This window comes from Neophocaena asiaeorientalis, unplaced genomic scaffold (assembly GCF_003031525.2).
Source record: "Neophocaena asiaeorientalis asiaeorientalis breed wild unplaced genomic scaffold, Neophocaena_asiaeorientalis_V1.1 scaffold91, whole genome shotgun sequence".
In the NCBI taxonomy this organism is placed as follows: domain Eukaryota; kingdom Metazoa; phylum Chordata; class Mammalia; order Artiodactyla; family Phocoenidae; genus Neophocaena; species Neophocaena asiaeorientalis.
The window spans coordinates 5318442-5334392 of record NW_020173198.1 but is presented as its reverse complement, the minus strand read 5'-3'; the positions used below and the strand labels follow the sequence as shown (position 1 = coordinate 5334392).

Below are 15951 nucleotides of genomic sequence, written 5' to 3'. Positions count from 1 at the left end.
AAAATACAATAAAATACTACAAGTAAAAAACAGGACAAAACAAATACACTAAACAAACCATTCTGCAACCCAGATCTGCCATAGATGAGCATTATCTGCTTTAGAATCACCAGCTTGGAGCATGTCCTCCAGTCCCAAGAAGGCCCAAATTCCTGTTTGCTTTCCACTTTTGCCCTCCCAGAGTTTGTGCTACTTCCCAGGACTGAAATCTCCAGGACCGCGATCAGCAAAATTTTCCTTAGCCAGAGGGTCAACATTTTTGGCTTTGCCGTCTCTGCCACAACTACTCAGCTCTGCCATTTGGCACGAAAACCATAAACAAATGGGCATGGTTGTGTTTCAATACAATTTTATTTATAGACACTGAAAGTTGAATTTCACGTATTTTTTTACTTGTCATGAAACAGTATTCTTCTTTTGATTTTTTTCTAATCATCTACATAGGCAAAAACCAGCCTTAGCTTGTGGGCTATATAAAACAAGGTGGTGGGACACTTTAGACCATTTAAAATTCGTGACTGTTTCTCCAGGAGCTACTGGTGTTTGCTGGCTCCACATCCTAGTTTCAGGCTGCCTTAAGCCACCTTAGGTAAGGCCCATTTCACAAGCAGATGTGAGCACGTGTGTAGTTCCTTATCCCCATGTGGTTCTGACTGGTCTGTTTCAGTAGCTTTCACATTTAATCTTCAGCTGAACATTTCCTTCCTATGAAATCTTTCGTGGAGAATGTAAAACAGCTAATGATAGGTGGTCCCACAACCACCATCCTTGTCCTGCTCTGTGGCCCCTGACGCACATCACGGAAAAAGCACGGTGGATGGAAAAACCAACTGGTCCTGTTCATAGCAGTGGATGGACCGTGAAATTATCATAAAGCCATCTGGCAAAGGATTTTGCTTACAACTCTAAAATGTGTTGAAGAGAGTGCAATTCACAGTAGTGGCTATGAACTTGGCTTTGGAGTCTGGAAGACTTACCCTTGAGTGTGCCCCTTGTAGCTGTGTCCTTGCAGAAATCACTTACTTCAGATTTCCTCATCTGTAAAATAGGGCTCATCATACCAGGTACCTCCCCAGGCTGTCTTGAGAGCTAGAGAGGATAAAACATGTAAAGTGTTTAGAATGGCACGTGGTAGATGGTAAGTGCTTCACGTGTGTGACTTATTCTGATTTGTTACCCAGCCAGCTGGAAGGCGATGGGGCTTAAAAGCAAACAGGAATCTGTGAATGAAACTCTAAAATCCAAACAGGAAAAATGAAGGTCTTCTTTCAATATTAGGGAAGGAGTTCTGAGTTTGTTTTTCTTCCAAGAATTTCCTTGAGTCTTCAAGCCTTCTCTCCAAGATCCTGCCCTCTTGGTTCTGAGTCCATTCTTTGCCTGGTAGGCAGAGAATCAGAACCAAGAGGATGGGCTCATATCATATCATTTATTGTGAAATGCCTCTGCTTTGGAGCCTATTTATAGTATGTGTTAAATACATGGCACTCTTTAAGACATGGAAGCAACCTAAATGTCCACTGACAGATGAATGGATGAAGAGGATGCGAGATACACACACACAAACACACACACACACACACACACACACACAATGGAATATTACTCAGCCATAAAAAAGAATGAAATAATGCCATTTTCAGCAACATGGATGAACCTAGAGATTATCATACTAAGTGAAGTAAGTCAGAAAGAGAAAGACAAATACCATATAATATCACTTATATGTGGAATCTAAAATATGACATAAGTGAACTTCCACAAAACAGACTCACAGAACAGATTTGTGGTTGCCAAGGGTTGGGGGGGGCAGTAGGGGAGGGATGGAGTGGGAGTTTGGGATTAGCAGATGCAAACTATTATATACAGAATGAATAAACAACAAGGTCCTAGTGTATAGCACAGGGAACTATATTCAATATCCTGTAATAAACCATAATAGAAAAGAATATGAAAAATTATGTATATATATGTATAACTGAATCATGTTGCTGTACAGCAGAAACTAACACAACATTGTAAATCAACTATGCTTCAATAAAATAAAATTTAAAAACTACATGGCACTCATTATTATGAGTTAATAATAGGCATAATAATAACGGCTACCTTCATATTGTAATGGTAAAGCCCATTCAAATACTGATTCTTCCCTTCACCAGCTGTGACAACTCTCTTTCCTCTGTGATTCTGCGTTGTCTTATCATCAACTATCAGTGTGAATAGTCCCTATCTCCTAAGGCAGTGGATGAGAGTAAATGAGAGAAGAATGTAGGTTTCAGCTCTGTGCCTAGCCCACTAGAAGCACTTAAAAAGTGCTGGCCATTATCACAAAGTCCCTAGAGCTTTGCGAAAATTATCTCATCTTCATATATGGCCTTATTTAATTCTTATAGTAACTGCTCTAAAATATAAGCCCAGCTACGTGTGAACATAAACCTTGTCCACTGTCCAGGACACCACCTTGCCCCTCACCTCCAGGCCGTCTCTGCCGGCAGAGACAAGAACAATAAGGCATAATTTCATGCTGTGTTGTGGTGAGAGGTTCTGAAATTGTTTGTCATTTATGAGAACGGGCAGAGCCATTAGCTGCCCCAGAGATTGGTTAATTGGCTAGTTAACAAACACCCACAACAAGTTAAGCCAGGCTGACGTCAAAGAAAGAAAAGGAAAGGAAATGCTGGCAGTTTCCCCAGGGTGCACCTGCGCAATTCTGTGCCCCCGAAGGAGTGAGCCACACCGCAGAGCACAGCAAGCTGTGGTCCTGGGCGAGGGGAGCGGGGAAGGGGGTGGTCCTGTGTCAGATATGAGCATTATGCAATCAGGGAGAGTGGGTTACTCCAGAATGCATGCCTGGAATCCACACCAAGGAGTCAGCAGACCTTGATTGGAATTTTGGCTCTACTAGTTACCCGTATGACTTCAAGCAAAATTCTTATGGCCAGCTGCCTCAAGCTGCCTCATCTGTAAAATGGGAAGATAAATTTATATATATATATATATATATATATAACATACATAAGTATATATGAATATATGTGTGTATATATATATTCCATTTCCTTTTCCCCTCACTAATTGGGAAAAAAAGAAAAAGATAAGACAAGACAGTTCTCATGATGAATCCTTCTGCTTCATAGCTCTTTGCCCTTCTAAATAGATCCCAATCTGCCTCAAGCTGCCTCATCTGTAAAATGGGAAGATAAATTTATATATATATATATATATATATATAACATACATAAGTATATATGAATATATGTGTGTATATATATATTCCATTTCCTTTTCCCCTCACTAATTGGGAAAAAAAGAAAAAGATAAGACAAGACAGTTCTCATGATGAATCCTTCTGCTTCATAGCTCTTTGCCCTTCTAAATAGATCCCAACATCATGCAAAATCTAGGAAGCAGAAAGTTTCCATCTTCGGCTTTATTTTTATTTTTTTCCTCTACCAATCTCCTTTTTGTGCCCTGAGAAAGATGCCGATGGGCCAACTGAGGCAGAGCCTGCAACAACCATCAAGCATCTTCACTGTGGGGGTGAGGATGCAGGCTGGGCCCCAGGGGCTCTTTCCACCCCTCCCCCGCCAGCTCAGGGCCACGTTTGTTTCCACAGGGGCTTTCCGAGGCGTGTGCAAGAAAATTGATCACTTCCCCGAAGATGCTGACTACGAACAGGACACGGCTGAGTATCTCCTGCGTAAGTTCCCCCTTCGCGGGTCCTCCCGGGGAGGGGTGGGCGAGGAGGGCTGCCCTGAGGTTGTCCAGATGCCCCTGAGTTTGAGGCTCCCCAATACCCAGCCCCAGAAATGGATACGTGCAAAGAAGCTTCAGGAAAATCTTTGCTACTAGACAGAGACATTCAGGTGGTTCTGACATCTGAATCTCTTTCATTTCAATGAAATAGAAATAGGAAAAAAAAAAAAAAGGGAGCTGTGTCAAAACTGAAAAGTTCTTTTTAGTCTGCTTAGGAGGAAATCTAAGGATTTTCTTCAACCTGAATACAAGTTTTCACCTTCCCCAGAGGGCTGATTTGAGGTGCTAATGGGCTAAGTGCTAATGGGTGAGGTGCTAATGGGCGAGGTCCTAAGAGGCGAGGCCTGGGAGAATAAAAGCAAACCAAGGTTCACCCCTCTTCAGTTTCAATCTCATTGGGGCAGGACCAGTGTCTCCCCCTAGATTGTCCCAAGGTCAGTAACCCGGATATGACATGGAACTGTCACAAACGCAGCACGTAGGAGGCAACAGTGTGCTGGCTTAGAGCAAGGGCTCTGGATCCTGGTTGACTCGGGCTTTTGCTCCGGTGACGCCCTACTAGCTGGGCTGGACCTGGGCCAGGCTGCTTTACCTCTCATCTCTCACCTTTCTTCATAGTCAGCAATAAAGATGATAATGTCATCCATCTGACAGGGTCATGAAAATTAAATAAGCTGGTGCACATTGCGCTCCGCCCGGGGCCAACATGTACTCACGAAGCCATACGTGTTGGCTCCCTTCTGGGGCATGGGATGAGCAATGGTCAAGGCCCAGTGGCAGCCACAGGCCTGACATTAATCCAGGCATAGAGAGAATTGGGGATTTAATGTAATTTAGATAGAATTTCTTCAACAGGGAGGTGTGTCAAGTTCACTCAAAAGAAAAGTTCTAAGGCACTGACTAATTTACTATTAGAGAGTGTTAAATGTAACATTTTTTTAAACTGCTGTTATACATAAAAACTTCAAGAAATTGTGCTATTCGGGTTATGCTTGTAACTCGTAGCTCAAGAAGAGTGCTTTTACAATTAAAATCACTGTTAGCTCTACTCATGCTTGCTAGTCTACAGACGAGCAGTGGGTCTAAACATGAGCCTTTAATCGCATAACAATGTAAGTGGTGCGAGGAGTCAATTTGAAAGAAAGTCATTTCTAAGCTAATTTTTTATTTTCGGTACGTGGGCCTCTCACTGTTGTGGCCTCTCCCGTTGCGAAGCACAGTCTCCGGACGCGCAGGCCCAGCGGCCATGGCTCACGGGCCCAGCCGCTCCGTGGCATGTGGGATCTTCCTGGACCGGGGCACGAACCCGTGTCCCCTGCATCGGCAGGCGGACTCCCAACCACTGCGCCACCAGGGAAGCCCTAAGCTAATTTTTAAAACATATTATTTCTCATTTTTCAGTCCTTATCCCTCTACTAGGATTTACCCAAATGCCAACTAGAACTTACATGAGCAGCTTAAAAGGATTTGATGCGGGAATAGAGGCCACGTTTAGAGAGGTAGCTTGACCAAAGTTTGGGGTAGATTACTTGAACCTCCTTTTGAGGATGATTTTAAAGTCATCTCCAGTGGGGTTTTACCAGAGGGACTGTAGTTTTTGTTTTTCTTTCCTATTGTATTGTGATGTTTGCCCTGTTGGGGACTAAACAGAACTGTGACCTCTATTTCACAACTTGCAAAACTGATTTTAATTTCTTCCAAGAGATCCATCGCTTTTCCGACAAAATATATTTCTCCCCTCTCGGAAGGTGGAGGTCCTCACCATCAGCCACAGAACCAAGTGAAGGAGGGACCTTCCCGAGCACACGAATTTCCTGCAGGGAACTTTGGAATCCCCGAGCCAGTCACGTGGCGCCAGGGTCACGTTCCTGCAGGGGTCTCCGGGCCCATCCAGCACTCGTGCTGCCAGTTCCTGTTGTGACCACACCCTGGTCGGGTGGGATTCTGCACATTGATTATTCTGCTATTTCCTCTTTCTCATGTGTGGTTAGGGAGGCTGAAGCTTAAACCTGTAGCAGAAGATTTAATCAGGGACCTTCCTGTTTGTCCCACTGCAGGGGGCCCGGGTTCGATCCCTGGTCGGGGAACTAAGATCCCACAAGCCCCGTGGCACAGCCGGAAAAAAAAACCCAAAAACAATCCAAGGTAAACTGAGTTAGGAGAAAATGGCAGCAGGGCATGTCCTGTGTGAGACCGACACCTGTAGCCTCAGTTTATAGAACCTGCTCTTATCTCACTTGTGGGGTAGAGGTGGGATCTGGCCACCAATTGGTTGCCAAGTGGTTCCTCTACCACATGGGAAACAATCATATTCCCATATCTCATAGCCACACATTTCAAATATACACAACCAACACAATTCAGTAGCTTCCAATGCTCAGATCATCTCCTTCGGGCATAATCATAGTTTGAAACTAAAAAGAATTTTTTAAAGGTGCTCTCCTTTAATCAATTGAACTCATCACATTGAATATTTGAGCAATTCCCATCAAGTACACAATGCAAATGATCGCTTTAAAGATCTGTGCACGCTTGAAGTCACTGGGGACAGACCCACCCCTAATATTTGTGGGTCCTAGGGCCAAGGTTCACATGGAAACCCGTAGGTCATACGTGTAAATATTTAGAAGTTATAAATAAGCTATGGCCACCCAAGATCCCAGCGTCTACTTCCCAGGGATCCCCCCCCTTGACCTGGGGGCTAAATGAACCAGGGGGCCCGCCCTCCCTCCTGCAAGCCTGTGTGGGAGCAGGGAAGCACAGAGCAAGCCGGGCCTGGGCCAGGACTGTGACTGACTGGCCTGAAGCTAGGATGGGGACTGATTTAATCACGCTCCCAGGGGTCAGGGCAGCCAGGATTCCTCCCCCTACACCTCACTTCTCCCATCAAGGTTTCTAGGCAGTTTGAAGCCCCTTCCAAAACCTCCCCATTGCAGCAGGGACAGTTACTGGGACCCTGGTCTGCCCAGCCCCAACGGTGGGGGACTTGGGGTGGCCATCCTTAAGCAAAAGCTAGAACTCTTTCATTTTCTTCTCCTCATGAAGAGAACCTCACCCCTGTCTGCTTCCGTCGACCCCTCACCCCCGTTCTCCATCGGCCCTCCCAGGCAATCCCAGTAGGCTAAGTCAGCTACCAAAATTGCAGAAAACTTTTCCCATAAAAACAAACAAACAGGACTTCCCTGGTGGCGCAGTGGTTAAGAATCCACCTGCCAATGCAGAGGACACGGGTTTGAGCCCTGGTCTGGGAAGATCCCACATGCCTCGGAGCAACTAAGCCCGTGCGCCACAACTACTGAGCCCGCGTGCCACAACTACAGGGCCCGCGTGCCTAGAGCCCGTGCTCCACAACAAGAGAAGCCACTGCAACAAGAAGCCCACGCGCCGCGAGGAAGAGTAGCCCCTGCTCACCACAACCAGAGAAAGCCCGCGCACAGCAACGAAGACCCAATGCAGCCAAATATATATATATAAATAAATAAATAAAAATGAAAAACAAACAAACAGACAAAAACAGTCCTGGTGTTGTGGAAACCAGTCCCCTGCATTCGGAGTGTGAGCACCGCCACGCAGTAGCAATAGGAAGGGCTGCAGCTGACCCCACAGGAAAACACACAAAAAATGCAGGGACATAAAGCTCTGAACACTGAGCTTTGAACTTCCACGCCAAAGATGAACCAACCACCTTCCTGCTGCCCCACTGCTCACCCTGCACGCGTGCCGGGATTATAAAGATGCCACTGCCGGCTCACCGGCTAAGCACCAGGCATGGTGCTCAACAACGCTTTCTCTCACATCCCACCCCCAGTTCTGTTGGCTTTACCTTCAGGATCTATCCTGAGTCCGACACCTCTCCCCACCAGTCTGCCACCCCAGTCCAAGGCACAGTCAGCTCAGGCCTGGGTTTTTACCATCCTTCAAGAGCCCCACACCTGGCTCCATGCTCTGCTCTCACTAGCTTAAAATTCTTCTTCTTCTTCTTTTTTTAATTTGCTTTTGACGGTCATCCTTTATTTTATTTTTTCTTCCAGTTTTATTGATATATAAGTGACATACAGCACTGTGTAAGTTTAAGGTGTACAGCATAATGGTTTGACATCCATACGTCATGAAATGATTACCACAGTAAGTTTAGTGAACATCCATCACCTCGTACAGATACAACATTAAAGATATAGAAAAAAATGTTTTTTCCTTGTGATGAGGACCCAGGATTTACTCTCTTAATTTTCATATATAACATTCAGCTGTGTTAATTATATTTATCATGTTGTACATTATATCCCTCGTACTTATTCATCTTATAACTGGAAGTTTGTGCCTTTTGACCGCCTTCCTCTAATTCCCCCTCCCCACAGCCCCACCTCTGGTAACCACAAATCTGATCTCTTTTTCTATGAGTCTGTTTGTTTGCTTTTGATGTGTATCTGACGTACAACACAACTACGTTGGTTTCCATTTCACAACATAGTGATTTGGTACCTCTCTACATTTCGAAATGATCACCAGGATAAGTCTGGTTACCATGCCATCCTGAGATTCTTAATACTTCTGGAACAAGAGGCCTTGCATTTTCATTCTGTACAGGGTCCTGCAAATTAGGTAGTGGGTCCTGCCCGTCATCTCTATTAGGATGTAAGCTCCATAAGGGCAGGACCTTAGCTCTTTTGTACCTCAATGGACACAGAATTTATCCAACTGATATTCCGGCCCAGGTGTTCCGGGAAATACTCTTATGCTGGCTGGGTAAATACTGGGATCCCCACCTGAAGGTCCCTCTGCCCCAGAACCTTAGGGCCTCTCTGTGATCCAGCAGCTGAAGAGTTAACACATGGGTCTCTAGGACACTGCTGCTCCAGCCCTCAGCCAGCGTCCCCTTCCTCCCCTTAGAAGGGCAGCCTCTGCACCCTTGGGGTGGTTAAACATTTCCACCAGTACCCCAGGACACAGCACAGCACCTGGCATTTGGTAGGTGCCCAAAAATATTGTTGGATGAATAACTAAATTCATTTGTTTATTCAGTGACTAAATGGGTATCAAATGGGCACTGCCAGACTCAGTACTATGCAAATGTAGGCGTGTGCTGGGACAGACTCTGCGTTTCGGTGAACAGCTTGTGATCTAATGGGAGTCCCAGGATGCCCTGTTGGCTATATGATTTGCAGGGGCCAGTGCAAAATGAAAATCCCAGGCTCCTGGTTCAAAACGCAGGCAAAAAAAGCTATCTCCTTTCTTCTGCCATCTCTCTCTCCATCTGTCATGGTGTCTTTTATTTGCTATGAAATGTCACACTCCCTCCGGCACGGGAACACTCAAGGGGTGAGTGCATACCCTTGCAGCTGCCTAGGGCTTTCAGCCAACCCTGGTTCTCCCAGCGTCCATGCCCAGGCCCCCACCACAAGCCAAGGGTGGCAGTGGTCTCTGGTTGGGGTGGGGAAGTGAGCAGCTGAGGGCCCATCCCAAGGAGAACGGGAGGTGGGGAGGTGATGGGGGGTGGGATGCCACGTGAGTAGAGGCTCCAAGCCCAGGGCACATGCTCCACTGACCCATCAGAGTTACTAATAAAACACACATTCAAGATAAAGCTATTAAGAATTTCAGGATGGTGACTAAAGAGCATTAACCTCAAGCACAGGGCCCTGAGCGACCGAACTGGTCTCGCACCCACGTTAGATGCAGGCTCTGTCCTTCTGCTCACGGGCTGTCCTCCAACCAGGCACCCCCATGCCCGTGAAGGGGGGGATCCCGGGGCTGACCGGGTGCAGGGGGAACCCTCTCTCTTTCTCTCCGCAGGGGCTGTGAGGGCCTCCAGCGTCTTCCCCATCCTCAGTGTCACGCTGCTGTTCTTTGGCGGGCTCTGCGTGGCAGCCAGCGAGTTCCACCGCAGCAGACACAACGTCATCCTCAGCGCGGGCATCTTTTTTGTCTCTGCAGGTGAGCATCTGGTCTCAGCCCTGAGGGCATCACAGACACCAGACCCAAGGCAGGGCCACCAGGACAAAGCAATGCTATTCAGGGTTCCCTCCAGGGAAGGAACAAGAAAACGTTCAACTTGTGTGTTAAGAATGAGAACCAAAGACTTTAATTAGAACCAAAGATGCTGACATTCTAGCTGAGAATGCACGGAGGGGAGATGAGGAGAAGGTCAGCTTGGAGAGGCGGAGAATGACTAATGAGAGTGTGCATGTATATGTCTGCACATAGTGGGCAGGGGGCTGTATGGTGTGTGTAATGTGTGACCTGAGAGATGGCTTCAGTGTGTTTTAAAGGGGTCCATCTTTCTGTTCATTTGCACATCGTCATACACTATCCCTGGCCCTTTGAGACCTGTGTTTGCTGGTTTAAATGCTGTTCACAGCTCTTCAAGTGCACAAATCCTCAGACTGCTCAAAGCATCTCTGGGAACAAGGTAAAAGTCAGCAGCCCCAGATGCTCTCGGGGAAGACCTTATCATCGATAGCAGCCTTGACCGGAAGGTGGCACAGGGTGGCAAGGAGGACGAGGCAGTCCACAGGAAGAGGTCCTATTTCTGCACCCTCTCTCCTCCCTTCATCTCCATCCCTCCTCCACCCTCCTCATCGTCCTCTCTTCCCTCTGGGTTTCCACTCTACCATCGCTTTACAATCTCTTCCCACCCCACCCCTCAATCAATGCCATCTGGATGAAATGCTTTAGAGACGCAAAGAACAAGGTGAAGGTGGGAGGGAGGGGAGCTTGACTCTTTGGTGATGACCTCCAAACTTTGACCCATAACGGCAGAATATTTACTGGGGTAGAAACAGTGGGGAAGAGTATAAAATGGTGGGTGGGAGGGGCTTACCCTCCTGGATTTGAATTCTGGCTCTACCCGTGGAGCCTTGGGAATGTCACCAAATCCCTATAACTTGGTTTCCTTGACTGTAAAATGGGAAATAATAATAGTACCTATTTTATAGGGTTTTTGGAAGGAGGTTGAACATAAAAATCACAATATTATTTTCTAGCATTGGAAAAGCAACACAATATAGTTCCAAAGTTGGAAGCCCAGCATCCCAGCCTCCTCCAAGATATTGCTCAAGTTTCTTCCCTACTGTTTTCCCTTCTTTGGAATGGGAAAAGTGGATGGCATCCAGCTCTGAGTCTGTGGGAACCAACTCAAGCAACAGACTGGGGGAAAGCCGCCATCTTGTCAGGAGAATAAGATTAGCCCAAAGGTGATGCTCTGTGTGGACAGATGGTAACAGCTGGTAAACCCAGGGACCTGTGTTGCTTTGAGGCACGTTCTAGTTGCTCGTGGCCCCCTCCAGACCTCCTGGGCTCTGACTGACCCAGAGGATGCTGTGTTGTGCTGATATGAGGGTTTCCTAAACAGGGGAAGATCATTATTTTGTCCCCCAAGGGGATTGTTGAGGGAGAGTGTGTCACCAGCAACCTTCTTCTCACAAGGGGTGTTGTGAGAGATGGCAGGTAGATTAGACACATGGGAACCGGGGAACATGAGGGGCAGCAGCAAAGCCCTGAGGGGAAGCCAGAAGCTGGGGGGTCTCATCCTAGCTATCCCCCCACCACTGGTCTTCCTGAGGACCCTGAAGAGCCTCAGTTTCTCCAACTACAAAGTGAAAATTTGGGAGGATTCAGCACTCCCTAAGGCTCTTTTATGCTCAGTTATTCTAAGGTTCTGTGGTTTCAGGCAAGCAGCCAACAACCCTTTATTGAGTACCTATTATGTGCCAGGCACTAGGCATTATGCTCAAGACCATGGGCTCTGAAGCCAGGCTGCCTGGTGCAAATCATGGCTCTACCACTTCCCAGCTGGGTAACCTCGGGCAAGTCTCTTAACCACTCTGTGCCCCGGTTTCCTCATCTGAAAAATGGGGATAATAATGGCTCTACCATTTAAGGCTGTTCAGAGAATTAAATAGTTGGTATATGGAAAGAGCCTAGAACTGCATCTAGCCCGCAGTAACTGCTGGATGCATAATAACTGCTACTATATACATTGTACCATTTAATTCTCGTGCTGATGCAATTCAACAAATATGCACAGTGCTCGTTTGGGTCAGGCTCTGGGCAAGGAGAGGAGGCCACAGTAGTGAACAAACCTGCCCTTAGGGAGCTTACCGTCTAATGGTTGGGAGAAAGTGATTACCCACTTAACATCTAGTTCTTCCTAAGCTTTTTTACTGAAATCTAAATCCACCCATGGCCAAGAGACAGTCCTGGATTCAAATCCCACCTCTGCCATTTCCCAGCTGTGTTGACTTGGAAGGTTATTTATCTTCTCTGTGTCCCAGTTTCCTCATCTGTAAAAGAGGGGTGTTTTTTTTTTAAAGCAGGCCTGTTGCAATGATTAATTGAGATCATGCACATAAAGACTTTGCACAGTGCCTGGTACATCATAAGTGCCCTAGAAATAAGTGGCAACCCACTTGGCTTGGCCGCTTCCTTTAACCTGGGCTGACATCGAGCCTCTCCTTGAGCTTCTTTTGTTTTTTTCCCAGCAAGACTTCCTTTCAGGGCTTCTCAAACTTTGCCACCAAAATTTATCTGTGGGCAGAGGAGAGCGAAAACGGGGCCCTGGGAAGTCAGGGGGCATCACCAGAAGCCACCTTCCGTGAGCTGAAATGTCTCTGAAGACTGTCTCCCATTTATACTTAAAAATTCATGTGAATTCTGCTCTCTCCTCATTATATTCATGTTCATTTTAATATAAAAGAATGTGTCTTCCCTACTCATCTTCAAGCCAAATTGACACTCTGGAAAGAGGGGCCGTTTTTCAATCTGTGGCTTCCTGAAGCCTGACACAGGGCTGGCTGCATCAACCCCCATATTAAGAAATAGCTCAGTGATTAGAACTCGCTGCCTACCAGCTGAGGGCCTGCGCTGGGGAAGGCCAAGAGGAGACAGGGGAGAAACAGACCTTGGCCCTGCCCTCTAAGGGGTGAGTCCTAGATGGAATATGGCCAGAGATTGTATTCAAAATATGGATTCCCCTTAATGCATGAGCACCAGCCAATCAGAACGATAGCACTGGAGCAGAGTGGGGGTGGCCCTTGCTATGCCAAGCTTTAACCCTTTGGTTGCTGGACTCCAGGGAGATCTCGGGGACCCCCAGAAAGAGTATGGGGTCTTCAAGGAACGGAGAGGATACTCAGGAGGCCATTGGAAATGGTTATTTACCAACTGGTACTGGGAACTGTAATGAGGAACAGCTTCCATTTAGAACCACCCTACAGGTGGCCCGGATTTGGAGGCAAGGAGACACCAGGTGATGTACCAACCTCCCTGAGTCATTATTGGTATCAAGGCCCGGATGAGACCCTTAAAGCAAAGGACACAAAGAGACATTCTACCTTTGGAGCAATAATGTGAGAGAAGTAGTCACAGATGAGGGCAATCCCCAGGCCCTCAGTTTCTACTGTTTCTTCTTACTACTCCCTAGAGAATCAATTTCTCTCCAAGCGACTAGTCAGCTCTTTCCAGGGCTATTCCGTTGGCACAAGGGGACTCTAAGTCGGCAGACCTTGTCTACTGGGGACGACAGCTTCATGTTCCCCAATTCTTGATGCTTGAACAACAGATAATCTAAAGCATTATCGTATCCTGTGCAGATAAAAAGACTTAGCTACTGCACCTTCCCCATTCGTTCCCCAAACTGCAGCTCCAGACCCATATGTGTCCACTCAGCAACCACATTCCGACTCCCAATAAGCACTTCCAGCCCACCTCCTCTCCTCTAAGCCTATTCTCTCTGCTGCCTCTTATTTTAGCTCAAGATACCATCAACCTCCCCTTCATCCAAGCTAGAACCCTACTAGTAAGTCACTCTCAACTCCGCTGTCAATCACCTTTCATCTCCTGTTGTTCAGGACCCAGCTTAAATGTCACCTTGTCTTCAGAACAAGGGGGTTTACTCATTCTCTCTTTCTCTCTTTGCTCCTGAACCATTTCATATGTGTCTCTGGAAGAACCCTTTACTATATTTTGCTATAATTCCATTTACACGTCAGTTTCTTCTGCTAATGGTGAGGAACTCAAGGGCAGGGATCTGCATCTCGTTCATTTTACCATCATCATGACTTATTGCTGAAGATTAAGCTTTGAGGGAATGAACTGCTTCTAAGGGAAAGTACATACATTCTGAATTCTACGGCACTTGCTGAAAGAGTAAGGTGAATTCTTTAGCTGAATGCTTCCCACCCAGAATGGAGCGGCAGAATTCTTCATTTCCCGAGAGACAGACCCTGTAAGAAGAGCTCAGCAGCTGGATTTCCTGGCCATAAATCCATTCTCCTCTCTCCCTGTTGACTCCACATTTTTTTTTAAATAGATATTTCCAGCCTAAAAGTGACAGTTACCTCTGAGGTTTATAAAGGATGTATTTTTCTTTCCCCTTCTCTTAGGGTTAAGCAACATCATTGGCATCATAGTTTATATATCAGCCAATGCTGGAGACCCCGGGCAGCGTGACTCCAAAAAGAGCTACTCCTATGGCTGGTCCTTTTATTTCGGAGCCTTCTCTTTCATCATCGCGGAAATTGTAGGAGTAGTCGCTGTGCACATCTATATAGAAAAACATCAGCAGTTACGTGCCAAATCCCACTCGGAGCTCCTGAAGAAATCTACCTTTGCTCGCCTTCCACCCTACAGGTATAGATTCCGGAGGCGGTCAAGTTCCCGCTCCACAGAGCCCAGATCCCGAGACCTGTCCCCCATCAGCAAAGGCTTCCACACCATCCCCTCCACTGACATCTCAATGTTCACCCTTTCCCGGGACCCCTCAAAGATCACCATGGGGACCCTCCTCAACTCCGACCGGGACCATGCTTTTCTACAGTTCCACAATTCCACGCCCAAAGAGTTCAAAGAGTCGTTGCATAATAATCCGGCCAACAGGCGCACCACGCCCGTCTGAACTGACTTCTGCCCTCTGCCCTCCACCCCAGCACAGCCCGGTGGGAAGTGGACAGAGGTGTCTCTGAGGTTGCATGGCATGGTCCTCGTGATGGTATTACTTTTTACAAAGACTGAAACCAAATGGACTCAGCCCTCTCCCACAGTTCGCCCCTCTCCCTCCAGGTCCTAACCCCTCTGTCCCTCCCCGACTTTTCAAGCCAATCCCATGACGTCTCTCTCTGTGTATCTGTGCCAGATGTTTTCCTTTCTTCCTTCTTTACTGGAAGGACCTCCACATTTTTTGCGGGGGGGATCTCCGAATCCCCAGACTTGTGCATAGTTGTCCCCATTGTCCACTCCAAATCCTCAGGACACCAACGGCCCAGGTGGCCCTGAGGGAGGCATTCACCTTTCTGTGTTAGACAAACATGCCCAGAAATCAAAGATGTCAGAGCCCTGAAGCAGCTACTGTAATAAGCACTCACGTATTAAAGGTTTTGCCTTGTCGTAACCAACAGAGCTGGGGTGCTTTGTTTCTTCTGGGTAATCCCTGCACAAATTTACAAATTCATTTGCCCTGCCCTCAAACTGCCTCATGTATGTGTTGGAAGCTGAGCTTTGCTCATCCACACTCTAGCCACTAGGAAGGATCCTCCTTTACCTCTGGAGGCCAGCAGGGTGCTCCTACCAGTGTCAGAGTCTGTGTGTCTCTCACCTAAATCCCGGGAAGCTACTGGGGGCAAGCATGTGTTCAAAAATCTGGCTCTGGCACCCAGTAGCTCTAGGACCTTGGGAAAACCCACCCGACCTTCAAACCTCAGTCTCCTCGTCTGTAAAATGGAGCATGGTACAGTATTCTCCTCCCCAGAGTTGTGAGGCTTAAATAAAACTTCATGTGTAAAGTGATTAGCGCACTGCAAATAATCAATATGTATATTTTTAAATTTTTGGATGAATTCTGGGTAGAGTGAGCATTATCTGAGTTTGGGCTGCCATAACAAATACTATAGATCAGGGTGGCTTAAACAATAGGTATTTATTTCTCACAGTTCTGGAGGCTGGGAAGTTTAAGATCAGGGTGCCAGCAGATTTGGTTCTGCTCTCTTCCTGACTTGCAGACAGCTGCCTTCTCACTGTGTCCTCACTTGGCAGAGCCACTAACTCCATCACGAGGGCCCCACCCTCATGACCTCATCTAACCTAATTACCTCCCAAAGGCCCCATCTCCAAATATCACCACATCAAGGGTTAGGGCTTCGATAAGTGAATTTGGATGGTGGGGAGGGACCCCATTCAGTCCACAGCAAGCATGACTGCAGG

General features: G+C 46.9%; 1 protein-coding gene across 1 annotated transcript in view; it reads left to right on the top strand.

Annotated features, from left to right (window-relative positions):
* The window catches only part of CACNG3 (calcium voltage-gated channel auxiliary subunit gamma 3), an 82606-nt gene extending 67956 nt beyond the window's left edge, over window positions 1–14650 (top strand). Inside the window, exons 2-4 of the mRNA XM_024744675.1 lie at window positions 3617–3700; window positions 9550–9690; window positions 14139–14650. Of these exons, the coding sequence (XP_024600443.1) occupies window positions 3617–3700; window positions 9550–9690; window positions 14139–14650 (737 nt within the window). The remainder of the gene's footprint in view (window positions 1–3616; window positions 3701–9549; window positions 9691–14138) is intronic.
* The last annotated feature ends 1301 nt before the right edge of the window (window positions 14651–15951 follow it).